This window comes from Antedon mediterranea, chromosome 10 (genome assembly GCF_964355755.1).
Source record: "Antedon mediterranea chromosome 10, ecAntMedi1.1, whole genome shotgun sequence".
NCBI classification, from domain to species: Eukaryota; Metazoa; Echinodermata; class Crinoidea; order Comatulida; family Antedonidae; genus Antedon; species Antedon mediterranea.
This window is the reverse complement of record NC_092679.1, coordinates 4,612,085-4,631,220: the sequence shown is the minus strand read 5'-3', so window position 1 is coordinate 4,631,220 and position 19,136 is coordinate 4,612,085. Positions and strand designations below refer to the sequence as shown.

At 33.9% G+C, this 19,136-nt stretch overlaps 1 protein-coding gene across 6 annotated transcripts in view; it reads left to right on the top strand.

The window, feature by feature from the left end:
- Positions 1-6,972: 6,972 nt before the first annotated feature.
- LOC140061062 (DNA repair protein RAD51 homolog 2-like) overlaps positions 6,973-19,136 on the top strand; it is a 138,227-nt gene continuing 126,063 nt past the window's right edge. For 4 of the 6 annotated variants that reach the window (XR_011847398.1, XM_072107477.1, XM_072107480.1 and 1 more), the window contains exons 1-6: positions 6,973-7,043; positions 7,688-7,771; positions 8,201-8,314; positions 9,836-9,949; positions 11,168-11,304; positions 16,573-16,692. Coding sequence is in view for 3 of the 6 variants with exons in the window: in XM_072107477.1 (XP_071963578.1) it covers positions 7,688-7,771; positions 8,201-8,314; positions 9,836-9,949; positions 11,168-11,304; positions 16,573-16,692 (569 nt within the window). In the remaining 3 variants the exon portion in view is untranslated. Of the gene's footprint in view, positions 7,044-7,140; positions 7,263-7,687; positions 7,772-8,200; positions 8,315-9,835; positions 9,950-11,167; positions 11,305-16,572; positions 16,693-19,136 lie in introns of those variants that run through there. The other 2 variants (XR_011847400.1, XR_011847399.1) reach the window with 2 other exon arrangements.

The window sequence follows — 19,136 nt, the reverse complement described above, 5'->3', positions numbered from 1 at the left end:
TATTAATGTTCAACGCTCTTCCAGTTTCGTCACGGATTGGTGCAAGGAACACTCTAACGATCGCCTTTATAGGCGCCAAAGTCTTTCTGTTAACTCGTATTGTGTAGTAAAATGGAGTGTGGTCAGCGGACTTTACTGTTATCTGCATTTAAGAAAATAAAATGGTGGTGATCATCTTTTGCCTAGACATTCACACAGGAATCCTCTAATAGAAGGAATTCTGGAAGTACCACCAAAGACAGTCGAAATTCAGATAAAGTGCAATCATAGCTTCCTAAATAATTGCATAAACATAAACAGGTTCAAGCTTTAACATATTTAGTTACCGTAGTAGTTAACAGTAGAGTAATTTCAACATGGTCCCCAACACATTCTTCAGGATAATCGATCAAAACAAAATGTATAGTTATTAGGTTTACCTTTACTGGATCGATATTAATGTCTCTATTGATTATGAACATATCTTTTGGTACATCGATATCCATTGATTTTGTATACGTCATAAGTCGATTCTTGATTGGACTGGAGTTCGATTTCACTGTGTTCACACTGACATCCATTATCTGTAATCCGAATAAATAAAAAAAGGAATTACCAGCGATGGTAACTTAACGAACGTAAACGACTTTTCAAATGGTGCTTTGCGTTTATTTAGACCAAAAGAAATAAAAAATAAGGTGCAGTTTTCTCACTTATATATATATTGTGTTGTGTTTGAAATTAGATTTAAAACTAGAAAAGGAAGATTTCTGTTTAAGTTCATTTGAGAGTGAAGTCCAAAGTTTAGGACCAAATTAATAAATAGAAGATCGTCGAGCCTTAACATTTAAATTATCAAAAATATAATTGTTTACAGAGGATCTGGTTTTATAGGAATGGCGTTCGTCAATTCTTGTAAATAAAGCACTAAAATGTGAAGGCAGTAAATTGTTAGATAAACGGTACATAAATGAGGCAACTTGTAATTTATTTATATCATAAATGTTTAAAACGTTAAATCTTTTAAAAAGTAATTTTGTATGGGCTCTAAATGATTCTCCCACGCAAATCCAAAGTGCACGTTTTTGTAGTTTAAAAAGGCGGTCTTACTTCCACATCATTCCACATTAAATCGTCCTTCTTATATGGTTGAAGAGTCTCCTTATGGAACACCAAGAACTCGTTTACAAACTTATGCCATCTGTAGAACACTGGATCTCTACATGCCGTCTTGACGTCAAACATCACACCAGGAGGTATGTTGTACTGTGCCATAGGGTCTGTAATGAAGGAGATCAATATATGTCCCCAGGCGTGAAGTCCGAGTTTACCGTAAATATTCTGATTCGGGCTACCGATATTCGCTTGAATTGCGCTTCCAAGCAGTTCGATATTTGTCCTAACCATTTCTTGATTTTCCTGTAAAAATATAGTTTTTTTGTTAATAACAATAAGCAGATCTAAGTTTCTAGAAACATCCAAGACGGTTATTTCTAAAAAAGTTTTCGATTGTTTTCGTCTACCTCAGAATTGAGAATTTTGAGTACTATAAAGAAAATATTTACTGTTTGCATTTTCTGTGACGTAATGGCGCCGAGAATTCTTCTTCGGAGTTCCGTCAAGTGTTCCAGTATCTTCATTCCAGTTGGTACTGGAATATAAATGTCTGGTTTGCTTCTGATGTCATTGCTTAAGACCATACCAGGAGGACGAGAAGAGAATCCGTAAGAAGTGTTCCTTGCTAACAGGCCTGGATGATATCCTTCCTGAAAAGTAGTGTTTTATATTAATTTTTTATCGCATACTGCAATTATTGAGTGTTTCATTACGTTGTGTTTATGGAGGACTGAGCCATGTGTTGATGAACCTAACACTTTTTGATTTTAATTTTCCAATTAATATTTTTATCATTAATGTTTACTTACAATGATAGGTGACTTCCAATCACTTAAAGGATGTGTAAGACTTAACCCAACAGCTAGTCTTTCAACATCGTACCGTGCCAGCATCTGCTGGTGCATGTAGTAGAACAGCTCACCCTGACGATCAAAAGGGCGGGAACCGGTACCACTTGGCGGGAACTGAGAGTGCCATTGATAATGAAAATAGTTCAGTCTGACATCTTCTCTCCACCAAGATAACAATGATTCGGCATCGCGAGGTGACAAGATCTCATCGTCTGGATCGGATGTGCAGTAGTGCTCCGTCTCACCTGCTCCCCATGATGGTACTGCTTCCGTAGCCATCGGGATATCAGCTATATTATTAAACATTGATGTATCTTTCGAAATAACATTCTCGACATCGTTTGTGGTATTAGTAGGAGATGCACTTTGTGTCTTGGTGATTGAGTTTTCAATTGTATCTTTGCTGAAGAAACTGGTCGGGAGAATCTGAAACATTGGCGGGAGAACTAAGCTTCCATCGAGATCGTTCCGATTCTCAAGACCTCTTGCAGCAACAAGCATCCACATTTCTTCATTCATTTGACCTCGCAGTGCCGCTGCCCTTCCAATCGCCTGTTCAAACGTAGGCGCTTTATCGATAAACTCGATAGCTGCTCGTGCTTCTTCGTTGTGTGAGATACTAAACACGGAGAATTGCTGATTCTTTGGTAGAACACCAACACCGAGTGGTACCGGTAGCGAGTCGTTGTTTGTTGTTGAAGGGATTGGTCTTGTTAAAAGTTCTAACACTTGCTGCTGCTGACTTCCTCTTTTTGTCAAACCTGTAGAAAGCAATTATAATAGAAAAATATTATTGATATGATATATTTTTCTCAGTCACTTTTAATATTTAATGTATGAAAATATACAAACAAAATGTAATATTTAAAAACAGAAAAAAAAAACTTGAATGGAAGCCAATGCATGGATGGAACACTTGATTTCAGAAGAAATCTTGAATAATATCTGGTACAATCCCGAAATGTCGTACGTATTTCACAATTATCGCCAGAATACATGTTCGAACATGCGCAGATGTAACCGTTTTCTCCATCTTCACATGAACCACTGTTTAGACACGGAGATGAAGAGCATTCGTCAATATCTGAATAAAGAAACGATAATTAGATAACCTTCTCTTAATACTATACATTGAAACAGTGGATGCAGTGTATTACGTGTAACCGTGTGTTTATAGTGAACATTAGTTGCGTAAGAGAAGTTTTAATAATGTTTAGCCTACCTTTTTCGCAATGTTTTCCTATGTATCCATTTTGACATTGACATACGTAGCCCTGTGGCTCGTCGTCTGAACAAGTAGCACCGTTTAAACACGGACGATCTGAACATTTAAGAGCTAAAAGAAAAATGGGAGTGTTTTTGGAAAAATTTGTTATTTTTTTCAAAATAAATAATATTACGTCATAAACTTCTGTCCAATCAAAATATGTTAAATTGATATTACCTATTTAGGTTTAGTTATTTATATTTATACCCAGGTAAGGTGGATTAATGGGCCAATTATCGTTTACTTTCGTAGGTAGGTCACCAGTTTAACCGGGTAAAACTAAGCCTGAATTCTTGTGAACTTACCTTCGGGACAACTGGCGTCATTTGGTCTTTGTGCTTCCACACCGTTCAGAAAATCAGTTTGTCCTATCATTAAAATAATTAGCAAAGTAAAAGTAGGAAAAAGATTAATTTATTTTATTCTCCGCATGACATAAATAATATGTCCATGACGTGTATATGAATCTAAATTAAATTACCTAATCAAAAATATCACACCGGCTTACAGCCAGATAACATCAACCGGTTCGCAGTTACCTGAGTACGTGGCAATAGCCAGAATAAACTTTTTAATGAGGTCATTGTATTTTAGTTTAACTAGTCTATGAAGTTTATGTTATTGGTAGCACTGGTTAAAAGCTTCTTTAGGGGATTGTCTGTTCAAATGTTCCTATTTGAACTTTCATTTTCAAAGGTGGACACCAGCAGTGACAGGTTCTGGAAAAAGAGGTTACACCCGTATCAAATCGACAGGCGAAAGGAGTGTTGATCAGTATGTATAGTCTAACCTGTTCTACAGCTTGGCATCTCACATAAGTACGACTCCAGCCACTGTTCCTTATGGATACAAGGATAATCTTTCCAGTTTCCGTAATCGCGTTCCCATCCAACCGCCGTATCGACTGCCATATAAACGCATTCTCCCGGCGTCCTAGAAGGTTTATTCTCCTCACGTTTCCAATTTGAGTACGCGTATCTCTCCAGCTTTTGTCCGTCGAGCCACGAGAACTGCCGTCCTATCACTTGGTGTTCCCGGAGTCCAATCCATGCGTACGTATTTATTGCGTAGTACGCGGACCAAAGCCATTGCGATAAGAAGTTATTCTCTTCATATGTTTCAATTTTCACAAGTTTTGCTTCTAACATCTCTTCACAATTTACATGTAATCTATGATAGAAAATTAATCAAATAATAGGCCTACTCGTGTGATCTTTTTGGGGTGGTATGAAATACGTATATGAAGACCGACTGATAGTACCAAATAATGGAAAATAAACGCAAAAAAGACAATCGTAGTCAAAAAACAACAAGTTGTGTTTGGATGCTAAGAAATTAAACAATCTAAAGAGTGAGAATATGCCTAAGATTTAGTCCCCATTTAGAGAAAAGTGAGGTAAATAGTTATGAATAAATTATACCTGCATAGGTCTACAGCCTCGTTCCAATTGACACTCCTGTTGGTTCGAAACAGCCGATAGCAACTGTTGCCGAATGCCGTCCAAGTCGGTGGACACGTGAAGCATGCCGTTGCCTCTCCAGTTAGAGACAAGATAGCGAAGATAGACAGCAGTATCATCTTCCTACATGATGAAATAACAAATTGTTAAGCCTAATGATACCAATTATGTTACCACATTTTATATCCGATTATGCGAATAGTGACGAAGTAACATAGTCATAACTTAGTTTTATACTGCATTTGGTAAAAATATAAATATGTTGGCACACATTACAATATGTTTACTGTACGGATATAGATTAAGAAATAGTTCACATCATATTTTATTCAAAGAATAATTGATGAACAATGCTTTTTAGTTTTTAATTATTTTGAGGAGGGTATTGCTTGTTATATGTGACACTATCGTGGACAGTTTTTGAGGTGTGAGAGTCTTAAGAACTCAGACACATCATGGTTGGAGCCGGGTAAGTAACAACTGTTAAGTTTCTGATATTGCACTTATATTTTTACGAATGTATTTGCCTATTTTATATACCACAGGCCAATTTCAAGTAAAAAACTGCAGAAAAAGTTTTAGAAAATCGCCTAAATTTCAGCAATAAGCTAGCTCTCCCTCGAAATGGAACATCAGGATTGGACGGACGGGACAGCATGACACAACATCAAAAAGCAGAAAATCTAAATAATGGGCAACAAAAGAAAATATAGCTACTAACATTTTAAGTTAGATAGCCTATATAGTAACTATAATATTTCTAAACACTCACCTCAGCTTCAAAATGCGTTTTCAGATCAGAACGTCGTTTTTATAAATAAAAAATGAAACGGTTTTCAAGATGTTTCGTTTTTATAGTTGATATTCAGACAGCTTATTAGTAGACATCTAAGTTGGGATAACTATTGAATATCCTGTTGACAGTGACGTAGGCAATGTCAACTATTATTTTCATAAATTCTCTATTATTATCGTCTAATTAAAACACTTTCTTATCTGACCTGGGATTTAAATTAGAGGATGTAGCTTACCTGTTTTTGATCGTCACTTGAGGAAGTTATCTGGTTTCCATCTTTTTTGTCTCTCTTGCATAGTATAAAATAAATGCAATTAAAGCACAGTTATTGCTAATTTATTCAGGCTAGACGTCATACACACAATTGGTGACTTCATGGAATGTATTATTATAGCTTAACAAAGTTAAAGCTTTAACATTTTAATAGAATATTATGACGTGGTCAATACTCTTCTGACGAAAAGTTAAAACTAACAACAATCAGCTAAATTATGTTGTACTTTATTAACTCATCTCTGGCTTGTTACAATTGACAATGGAGTATTAATCGTTATGCTTATGCACTACGTCGTTATATTAATTAATCATGCATAACGAAGTGTTACTAGCGCCATCACAATATTTGAAATAATATAAAAATTCATGATTAAACACGCTACCCTCGATAAAATACATAGAATTATACCTCATTTAGGAGGGAGTGTAAGCTATTGTCTATCTTTTTGTTGTTTTGAATATGAATCACTGCAGCCGTGTAATACTTTTTAGTAGTCATCATTAGTAAAGCGTGGTTCCCACTGGCGACGCAACACAAGGACGTAACGCAACGCAAGTGAATTGACCAATCACAAGCAATGGCTTATTCGCTTGTGATTGCTAACTGTCTATAACTTCGCTTGTCATTGGTGGTTAAAAAGCTTGCGTTGCGTTTACGTCCTTGCGTTACGTTCTAGTGGGAACCAAGCTTAAAAGTATATTAGTGTCATTTTATAATAATCATAATTCATTATGTGGTTCCAGATCCTTTGGCAAGTCAATTTAGTTCACTCGCACCAATTAATACAATTAACTTGTCAATCAAGCGCCATAGTCTGTCTTGTATATTTCCTGTTGCAACTGAATCAATTCTATGATATTATCAATAACTTAATTTAATATAGTCCTATCTTACTAACATATAGGCTTATCGGTAATTCTATTTATAATGTAGTATAAAAAGGACGTAAACGCAATAGTTATAATTATACCAAAAAGGAAGCTCTTTCTAACAAAATTAAAACGCGTTGAAACAACAACTGTATTTTTTTATTTTGTTTGTTTGTTTGTAACACAGTAGACTTAATTAAATCATAGATTCTCTATGATAAAATATATACCATTAAATTAAAACGCACACAAAAAAAACTAAAATTTTATTTGCTGCCCCTATCGATCAAAAAGTGAACAAATTTGGTGGCGGTATTTACAAAAAATGTTTTTTCCTCATATTACATGTTTCCGCTATGTGCGTGTGACGTGAGGCCTAGGCCTAGCCTAACGTAGTTTCATAGTAGAATAATGGATGGATAAAGGAGGTTCTTACTATTTTAAACAGTAGCTAAAGTCGTTATTCTAACAAACGAACAAAAAAACTCAAAAAGCCCGGGCCTGCTATTTTACACTTACTGGGCTAGCCTACACTACTATAGGCCCTACTGTACTACTGACTGGACTGCATAGCCATCATAGCATGAGTATGTGGTAGGCCTATCATACGCCTGCTGCCTCACTCAGCTTATTACTAGCTAGACTAGGTTAGCCTCACCAAACTAGCTAGGCCTAGGCCTAGTTCTACTTTCTTTACTACTAGTCCTACTACTTAGTTAATTTCTCTTCTATGTAGGCTAGGCATATTACGATTAATTTATAATAATAAATATTTATAAAGCTGGCTAATTTTTAATTATTTGAGACCTCTTTTTCTTTAATTCACAGCACTTTCTAGACTTTTCAAATCAAAATAAATACAGTGCAAAATTATTGTTATCATCATTCATTGTACATGTCGTCACTTCTCACTACGATAACTACTTTTGGCCCTCCATACACAATATTGTGTTCTGTAAACGGCGGCCGAGATGGACCTAAGCTGCATAAAGCACTACCTACCACCAGTCCAGAGCCTACACTGGTCAGCCTGGAAGCAAACAAATCAAAACATATTATTATTATGTTTCAGATGGCTTCCAAGAAGGTCAACAGAATAGGATTGCAAGAAAGCTTGGTAGACCACCTTTTAAAGAACAATATTACAACTTGCCAGGTATTAAAATATTATTTTAGCAGCAAGTCTGCCCAGATACGGATGTATGGAAGTGAAGATAAATACAACAGAAATTGATGTGAAACCACCCGGTTAAAAAAATGGTCTTAAAAATCCACAAACCACATAACGTACCCTGCGGTTTAACTGATATTGCTGGTACTGATACGAAACAATGAATTTACAACCAAATATTGATCAACCGTGGCGATGGAAAGTCGATCATGCGTATATATAACCTTAAACTACACACACTGATAGTGATAGCCGTATCCCTTTTTCAGACGTTAAATTAACCACCTACAAAAAACAATTTACAGAAACTCCTTATCATCCAAGGTGACTCTGGTTGTGCATAAAATCCATCTATATAGCGTTTACATAGGCCTATATGGTATTTCTATGTTTTTAACCATTTTCTTTTTACAGGACCTATTGTGCAAGAATTCGGTGGAGTTGCTCAGTATCTTAGGTGTGAGTTTACGACAAGTCGAAGAAGTTGTTCTGAAAACCAGTGAAGCATGCGCTCCAGAAAGTCAAACTGTAAGAAATAAGTCATTATTTAGCATAAAGTCTAGCTCTGTCTTTACTAACAAATTTTATATGGCAAGAAAAATTAGATGTGCCCATATATGGACATGATGATGTCATATTACTACCATATTTGGACATCTCACTACCATTTTTGGGTACATCACCCTTTTTTTGGTCAAACTTGTTTGATAGTGTAGACAGAGCTAACAGCAGAGAGGGCTTCCTCCAATTAATTTTTTTTAACCATTGCATTAAGTCAGAAATATTATATATATTATCAGACCTACCGGAAAAAAAACTGTTGTCCATCCTTAGGAGACTGCACAAATCAAATAAGTTTGTTGGTTGTCAATTTTCATTTTTTTAAATTATTATATTTTAATTTTTTATAATCAAATTTTGTCAGTAGTTTGTTTAAACTTGCTCAATCATATACATTGTTTAAAAAATAATTGTTCTGTTCTTTTATATACTTGTACAAAAATATATATTAAAAAAAACTTTGAACTCTGTAAGGTTAAAAAAAACTCCTAGTGTTGATAGGCCTCCTCCGCGTAATATCAAATTTCCAAAATCTAATGTCAAATTTGTTGCGAAACTAATTGCCTTTTCAGTCTAGCAATTGTTTCAAAAGTGATATGATAGAAAAAGCCATATACATGCTGAAAATAACGAATATTAATTCTGAGAATAAGAAAATATATCGGATTGAAATTGTTAAGATCATATTTAGTTACATATAGCAAATCAAAAAAAGTGTAACTAACACTCGCCTTCATTTCTCATTCAAACCCACATCTAATATTAATCCTACATTATTGTTAAAATTTCAGCAAAGTATAAAATATTGTTTTAAGCTATACAATAGGAAGCTTTGAAGCAAACAAAGGCCAATACTTGGTGGTTATGATACTTGGCTACCACTCCAAGGGTCCTGGGTTTAAGTCCTGTCAGTGTCATAATTTTGTTGTAATGACAAATTACAACGCCACTCCCAAAGACTTGTAATAAGACTTTGTTTATGTACAGCATCGTGTGTATATGTTCGTCTTGTGAACGGGATTGCCACCTTTAAGAAGGATAATGAATGAACTCGCTTATGGTTATCCTTGGCAATTTGCCTAAATATATAAAAAACACCTAATCAGGGGACACTTTCCTATTGAAAAAAGGCATATGTTTCAGCACTACAGCCAACCTCTATTCAGGGGACATTTCCTTTAAGATGACCGAGGAGTTAATTTTAACAATGAGGCCCACTGCTATTCAGGCTATATTTTCCCATGAAACGAACAAATGGCAATGTTTTAACACTATGGCAACCCCTGTTCAGGGGACACCTTTAATAAAAGAACACTTTGTCTTGTCCTTAAGGTGTCCCCTTAATATGAAGGTTCCACTACAGTTTAATTGATTAGATTCATGCTTCAATTACTTTTAAATGTCACAAAAAATATTAAATTTCAATCTGATATGTATCTGTAAAATTATCTTCATAAAATGATCAAATTCACCTTTATTATCTTCTAGGCATTACAGCTAAAGAAAAGGTTCACTCAGGATCAACCTGGTTATATTGCGACAACACTGGAAAGTATAGACACTGCCCTTCATGGAGGCCTACAAGTGGGTACTATCACAGAGGTGGGCATGCTTTTGTCACTCGACTCAACTTTTTTTAATAGTTGCTGGTGCATCTAGGCAGTTACAGTATATATATATATATATATATATATATATATATAAACTTTATTTATTCACGAGATTGATGTACGGCATAACTTGTTCAATCAACATTGATTGTTTTTACACAAATTTTTAATATTACAAAATTAATAAAACGCCATATAAATACGAAAAAGAAACGGAAGAAAATTAAAAAAAATGGGGGAAAAAGAATTTTAAAAACACATTTTCCGCCGTTATAGGCATGCTCATCCCTTTTGACCGCTAAAATTAAATTATGAACTTCTTTTTACACTATTAAAATACATAAAAAGAATTCCCCTGTTTAAAACATCCTGAACTAGAAAGCCACTCCGAGAGTGCATAAATCCGCCTAACTGTAAAATTCTCCTACATAAGATTTCTGTAAATATATATATTTGTGTGTGTCTTAATGCTGTTTGTGATTTTGGCTAATTTCACTACAAACAAGCATGTGTATGCGAGTTTGGTGTAATGGTTATGTAACCAGCCTTTCAATTAACAATAGCTTCAATTGACTAACAATAGAACAGCAACACGAAAATGAAACGAGTGAATTTGAAAAGAAATAGGTTTTTAAACTACTCACATCAAAAAAGGTGCACATTAAATATAATTATAATAATAATTATGTTTTAAAATTACAAATCACAAATTATAACTCTTGCCTCTTGTACAAAAATTAAGTTTTTTGGACAAGTAGAGAAAACTTGAGAAAATGCAATTTCAGTTTACTTGTTACTTTAAGACTGCTCGCCAGCTTTTGAAAAATTCTGTCCTATCTTTTAACACTAGCAGGTCTGAAAAGTATACTAAAAAGCGGTTCAGAATTGGGACCATGGTCCCAAATGGTGCCATGGAATGGTCCTTGACCACATATCTATCTGTATATTCATTTTGGTAAAGATCTTGTAATTACTTTTTGAGTAATCCTGCTAAAAAACAAACACACGCGACCGATTACATATACCTCCTTGGCGGAGGTAAATCAGCCCCAGCTACGTATATTCCCTCTACGCAAAGATGCATGTACATACACATTTTAATTTTATATCTTTTTTTTTATTTAAGAAATCTATAAAATGATTGATAGTGTATATCAGTATTGGCCCATTTTTTATAGATGAATTGATTTTATTGTATTATTTATTCCAGATTGCTGGCCCGTCAGGTTGCGGAAAGACACAGTTTTGTATGATGCTTACGGTACAGGCCATGCTGCCATCTAGGAGTGGCGGCCTAAATGGCGCCGTTGCCTACATTGATACCGAGTCTGCCTTTAGTGCTACAAGGTTGGTGACAATTATACTCTTGCTCATATTTTGCCGCCCATTTTTCATTCATTGCCAACACATATTAAAGATGTATTGTCCCCCAAAAACTTGAAAAAAAAGATTAATAGGTAAATTTATTTTAAGTAACTACATTTTCTTTTCGATTCAATTTTTGGTCAAAGTAGATAACTATTAGGTAACATTGAAATGGCATATTTAACATGTTTTAAGAATTATGTTTTCTTTAAAATTTGATCTGCATAATTTCATGGGCACACTTAAAATAAATAGGGTCTGGTTCAGATAACGACAATTCAGTGTTACAACCGTAATTTAGGTGTAGGCTAGGTGTACCAAAATCTCTTGCCAAATCCATTATGTTGAATTCGGTAGACTCTCCATACATAATAAAAGATTGTAAAATAATAGTTTGTAACATAATAATGATTCAGATACAGTATCAACAATTCAGTGCTTTTCATTTGGGTGGAGGCCATGCTACCATTCTGTACCAATATCTGGTGCCAAATCCAATATGTTGAATACAGTAGATTCTTCATACATAATAATTAGAGATTGTGAGATAATAGTTTAACTAATTCAGATATCAACAATTTAGTGCGTTGCAGCTAAAATATAAGTGTAGGCCATGCTACCATGCTTACCAAAATCTGGTGCCAAATCCAATATGTTGAATACAGTAGATTCTTCATACATATTATTTAATAATAATAATAAGAGATTGTAACATAATAGTTTAACTGATTCAGATATCAAAGATTTAGTGGCTTACAGCCAACATTTGGGTGTAGGCTAGTTGTACCAAAATCTGGTGCCAAATCCAGTATGTTGAATACAGTAGACTTTCCATATAATAAGATTGTAACATAATAATGATTCAGATATCAACAATTCAGTGCTTTTCATTTGGGTGTAGGCCAGGCTACCATTCTGTACCAAAATCTGGTGCCAAATTCGGGATATCATAGTATGCTTGAGTGAGCTGGATGTGGTAGAAATGTAATAGCAATCGTAATTTCCAAGTGGAGTGTTTTAAATTGTTGTACCAGTGTTACTATCGCCATGGTTTTTTTTTTTGGAGAAACAATATGATTGCTCTCGAGATGCAAAGGTGTGAACAAAACAAGTCAAGCGTATCTTTCAAATGCGGATGCCGACACCGTCGTTATGATTTCGCTTAAAAAGTGTTAACAGTGAAATCTAACACCCAAGTTTGTTATAAATGTCTGTGGTGTACAGTAAGAATTTAATGAAGCGCTTAGTACAGGCATTACCTTACGGGATGTGAATTGTAATGCGTTTACAGCCTGCTTAAATTTCACTGACGGAAATTATGAATTTTTTTAAAAATGAAAATTCATATTTGTATTTCATAACACCTGAGTGTATCCTTACTATCTGATTGGTTAATTTCAGATGTGATATTTAGTATTAATTCTACTGAATAGTAAAAATGATATTTAATTTTTTTATTTATGAATGTTATTGTTTAGCTTTTTGTAAATAAATAGAATAAAAAATTAAATAGGTTGTCAACTTCGTAGCTTATCTTCTTTCTGTGACATGCAAACTCTAGAAAAAAGTAGAGCTATTCTAAAAAATATTAACCATGCCTTGTTCAGTGATTTCGAGCTCATGCCTCATGGGCGTCGCTTTCGATGCCCGGCATGTAGAACAAACCGGAAAAGGAATTCGTTTTTGCCAGTGGCTATTCGACTCTTAAATTCTTGAACCTTGACTTGACTTTTTTTTTTTTTTTGTTCTGTGTATTGTGATATTTTGTATATTTTGTAAGATCATTTTAATCCAGACCTTTTTATTTGAATTGCCCCGTGTGGGATGATTAAAGAATTTTGAATTGAATTGAATTGAATAGTCTATCCGTTTTTTAGCTTATGAAATATTTTCACCATTCAATTCTTGTATACTGTACTAGTCAACGTATGCCATGATGTCGCGAGTATACCATATTATTTATTCTTTTTGATTTGCTATTTAAAGACTTTTTAAATTCTTACCAAGCATTTCGATACAATTTTTACTGTATTTTATCACATCTCGATATTAATTATGTTGTATTTGTTCAAATCTGTGGTGAGGGTATTTATTTGATTATATTACATAGCCTATGTAAATACGCGAACGTGATTGGTTGAAACTGCATCACATGACTACCGCTGCGAGGATCGTAAATCGTATATATCCTCGAGAACGATGATATTGACTGTGTAATTTTCGCGTAATAATCGTGTCCCCTGTTATTAATCATATAAATTCTCGAGTACGATGATATTGACTGTGTAATTTTCGTGTGCAACACTCGAGTTTGCCGATAAATAAACAAAAGTCATCTACTCGATCTTGAACTCGGGTGGAATTGTCACTCCATCGCAAGACAACGTTTCATCCGCTGGGCCACGGAATTTGCTTGAAGAAATTAATCTTCTAAACTATTTAAGCTATGCATACATAGCGCCCTCATTTGTTATAAGTCCACCCTAAATGTGATGAAACACCGTTTGTGATTGGTCAATACTCACGGTAGTAACCTAGTAACTAGTACGCGCTGAACATCCGGTGATTCGGCTCCTCGAAGATCGAGAGAAGACGAATTGTTTATTCGGCCTACCTGATTATAATATTATTATTAATAGGCTTATTGATGGAAATTCTTCTGTTAATTTAAACGACCTAGGCCTAAGTGAATATTTTATTGCCAAGGAATCATCAATTAGTAATTATCTGTATATTATTCTTCGCAAGGTAAGGTGTCTAGGCAGGCTTGTTTTAAATACAATACAAATACTATAGGAGGCCTAGCCTAGCTTCACCCAACCCAGCAGACTTGTTCTTGGCTATATAATATAACAGATATTGCCTTTTATATCGGTTAAATATAAGATTTGACATCCCCTCGGGAATGATATTAAGTTCTCGGGGAATATATATTTCCCTCAGCTGGCGCTTCGGGAAATATATATTCCCTCGAACTTAATATCATTCCCTCGGGGATGTCAAATCTTATATTTAACCTCTAAGCAGTCAATATCTGTATAATACATGTTACCATATCACACCCAAAAATATAAACGTCTCCCCCGAATGAATGCCTCGTTCAAATAAATGGTCCCTCTCCCCCCAAAAAAATCCCCTCTTCGAATAAATACAGTATTTAAAATCATTTTATAAAGTTTTGTTTTCTCTTCCAGTAGCATACTGCTGCCCTCTACAGTTTTATAATAACAAGTTTGAAACATTGGAGTAACTAATTGTATGTGGAAATAAATCTACTTAGTTCATACTTTTTACAATCGATGTTGTCCTCATTTGGTTTTAGAAGTAAAAGTCTTCACTTTCTGCTTATATAGTGGACATTTTTACAATTTGTATAAAGTTGAAGAAAATTATATTCTTTCTATTGAAAAACCATGTTTACCGAAGTTGACTGGTTTACCGTTTTATATATTTTCCTCCGTGTCTTAATGTGGCAATAGTTGTACATAGATTGCCCAATTGATATATAAAATATTTATTTAATCTGAATAACAGTCAATTTTAACTATCTGAAAATTGCATTAGAGCAGAATTATTCTTAAACTATTTATATTACAAATATGAATAACCCAATGTATAGCGAATTCAACAACAGTACCTTTCACATAGCTATTCATGCTTTATGTAGGTCGGTTATACAAAATATCAAGACTATGTTGTTTAATATTTAATTAAATTGCTTGGTCGCACTGTCTATAGCTAATTATGCCTACACGATAATTGAATCGCACACCTCATGAATATTCAAATTAGTTATGAATTTATAAATATAATTGCCTCTATAGAAGTTGTATAGATATTAATATCAGTTCACAGTAAAACCTTTGGGGCACCCTATTAAAGAGACACATTCCCAAACAAATGAGAAGAAATATAATTATTTCTTATTAAACAATATATTTAGCAGAAACAAACATCTTGTAATTTGAAATACGGTTGAACCCCTCATTTGAGATACCCCTATTAAGGGGACACACCTCTGCTATTAGGGAACATCCCTATTAAGGGGACATCCCTATTATCAGGACACTGTATTAAAGGACACTCCTATTAAGGGGACCCCCCTATTAACAGGACACTGTATTAAAAGGACACTCCTATTAAGGGGACACCCCTAACAGGACACTGTATTAAAAAGACACACCTATTCAGGAGACACCCCTATTAAAGGGACACCCCTATTCAGTGGACACTCCTATTAAAGGGACACCCCTATTAACAGGACATTGTATTAAAAGGACACTCCTATTAGTGAGGCACCCCATTCATGGGACACACCTATTCAGGAGACACCCCTATTAAGGGGGAACCCCTATTCAGGGGACACCCCTATTCAGGGGACACCCCTATTAAAGGGACATCTATTAAGGGGACACCCCTATTCATGAGAAATGCCTATTAAGGGGACACCTCTGCTATTCGGGGGACCCCCTATTAACAGGACACTGTATTAAAGGACACTCCTATTAAGGGGACACCCCATTAATGGGACACACCTATTCAGGATACACCCCTATTCAAGAGATACCCCTATTCAGGGGACACCCCTATTCAGAGGACACCCTTATTCAGGGGACACCCTTATTCAGGGGATACTCCTATGAACTGACGGAGGAGCAATATTTTAAAGCCACACTCAATAATATTAATATAATATTCTACTGTATTAAACTTGGCCATATGTTAAGTACCATTGAGTTGTCGCTACTGAAATGATCTTTGAAATGTACTAAAGCATCAGTCTGTTTATTAAAGCAATTTATTGTTGACTTATAATTATCATTACTCTTATAAATCCCATTCAAATTGAAGTGTTTTCAATTCGTTTTACTGCCTATCATTGGTATTGCAATTGTTATGTTTACTCAGCCTAATGGTCGTTGAGTTATTAAAAGTGTCTTGAGAAATTGTCTCGAAATTATTTGAGAAAGTGTCTCTAGAAATTGTCTAAAAATTATTTGAGAAGCTGTCTCGAGAAATTGTCTCAAAATTATTTGAGAAAGTGTCTTGAGAAATTGTCTCGAAGTTATTTAAGAAACTGTCTCGAGAAATTGTCTCGAAATTATTTGAGAAACTGTCTTGAGAAATTTTCTCGAAATTATTTGAGAAACTGTCTCGAGAAATTGTTTCAAAATGATTTGAGATGTTAAAATGATGTTTATATGCCCTGGGAATCAATCATTTATAGTTTCTATGGTTACATATCAACAGATTGGTACAAATTGCAAGGAGCAAATATCCAAATCATTTCACGTCAGACAAGGAGTTCTTGAGGCTAGTCAACAATGTGTACGTTTACCAGCAGACCACTTGTACGTCCCTGTTGAATCGGTGAGGGCACTATAACATTTTTATAATTATTACAATTTGTTCACATTATTGAACCATGGAGATATGATTGAACTAACAATACCACAATTGGAATTAAGAATTTTTTTTCAGTTCCAATATTTTATGTACCATTGTATATAATGTGTTTGAAACACTGTATATAAGTTTTATATTATTAAAAAGTTCTCATGAGAAGAAACAGTATACTGATTCCGAATATTGAATTATTGTTTTGGTTTTTGTGCTTCAAAAACATGTTAAAACGAAACATCTCTAATGTTATACTGTCACAAGCGAAATGTCTGGAATATGCCTCAGACATATTTCAGAAGTACCTACAATTCCAGTCCTTTTAATACCTTATTTCCCCCTCCTCACTGGGCATTTATAACGAACAAAAGCAGCCCAAGTTTGGAGGTTTCTGTCACCATTTTGTCTGCCATATTAAATCCAAGATGGTGGATAATTTTCAAATGTACAAAACCTTCTGGTCTGCATTTTGATACCCTATGTTACTCTATAAGTGAACGTTACTCATAGAGGGCGTCTAGGGTGAGACCTCGTGGGTGTTGAGGATGGAGAGACTCATGTTTTTAGACTGTTATGTTGGAACAACCCAATAAAACGTTTATTTATTTATAGCTGGATTTCAAGACTCTGTGTGATTGATTACTACCACTATACCATCACACCCTATGTGTATGATTGTGTGCTGTAAGAAAAACTCTGTAGCTTACTGAAGATACACTCATACCAAATATACACTCATACCAAATATACACTCATACTAAATATACACTCATACTAAATATACACTCATACTAAATATACACTCATACCAAATATACACTCATACCAAATATACTTCCTAATACTTCCACACAACTAAGTAAAAACAAAATGGTAAACACACATTTTAAAGTGAGCAATATTATACTAATACTAATAGCATGCTTTGAAATTGGCGATCTAGTTGTGAACTAGAATACAATAATAGTTTGGAAACCAGGGCTCTAATAAATATTTTTGATGTGAATAATCTTGCGTAGAATTTGCGTCGTCAATATATCGAACACAGAAATGCAAACCGAATAATTTTGTAACATGCAGCAGCAATATTCAATGATTTGATGCGTTTGATTACGCGATTTATTTGCCAAAGATATAGGTTGTACATCGTGTCATGAACCTCGCAATACATTCTAAATTCGTGTGTGACAACCTCGTTCTACTAGCAGCTCATTCAGCCTGTCCCTCTCAAGCCGTAATAACCTATGATATATAGGCTATTCATTACACATGAAGGCTTCCCATTTTCTTCTATTATAAAAAGCAGTGAAAACAGTGAGGGACGTATTTAAGGAGTATTGCATTATTTATAATAATGCAATTTATACTACATACAATTGTCCCCCCGATCAAGGTCACATCAAATGATTTATGTGCTATAGAAGATGAAAAGGAACATCATTTATTTCTAATGAAAAGAAACAATATTATAATAAAATATTATCCAGTAATATTTTTATTATTATTAAAATTTTCATGTAATAACGATTTAAAAAAAAATATTACTAAGATAAGATAAACATTGAACTTCGGACCAATCCTACAGAACGGAAACATTAATATAAAAAGTTATATTTATTATAAATATAATTTATATATTTTTTATTCTATATTTACTTTATTTACATTTAGTTGAGTTTAAATTAAATTATTAAATTTGTATTTATTTATTAATAAACTTTAACCAATTAATTTACTATTCAAAAGTTTGTATTGCATATTAATGCTATGATTAAATCGGATAAATCGCAAAATAATATTAATAAATCAAAAGTTTCTATTCCCATAATTCATCGGAGTGTTTCATTTATCGAGGTTGACATTTGTAATTGCATTAATTCAAAACATTTTTGTTCTAATAATATTCTATTCAACCCAAAGATTAAAAACGCATCAATTACTTTACAGATGATAAAAAAAAGAGTCTGCAAAAGGTCTCCTGTTGTCTATGATTCATATTGTTCAATTATGTGTTGTGACATTATTTATATATTATGTGACAAGATATGTTTACAATATGTTATTATTATGTAATAATAAATTATACATTTATGTGACATTATTTAAAAATTATGTGATATGCATTATGTGACATTATTTATTAACATTAATGTTACATTTTTAAGTAATAATAAATGAAAAATGTGACATAATTCATGTGACATTATTTAAAAATTGTGATGCATTATATGACATATTAACAAAATCAAACATTTATGTGACATAATTCATGTGACATTATTTAAAAATTGTCACTAATATGCATTATGTGACATATTATATGACATTTATGTATGTGACAATGACATTAATGTATTAGTACATGACATTATTTTATATTATGATGTGAAATTGGTTTTTGTGACATTAATACT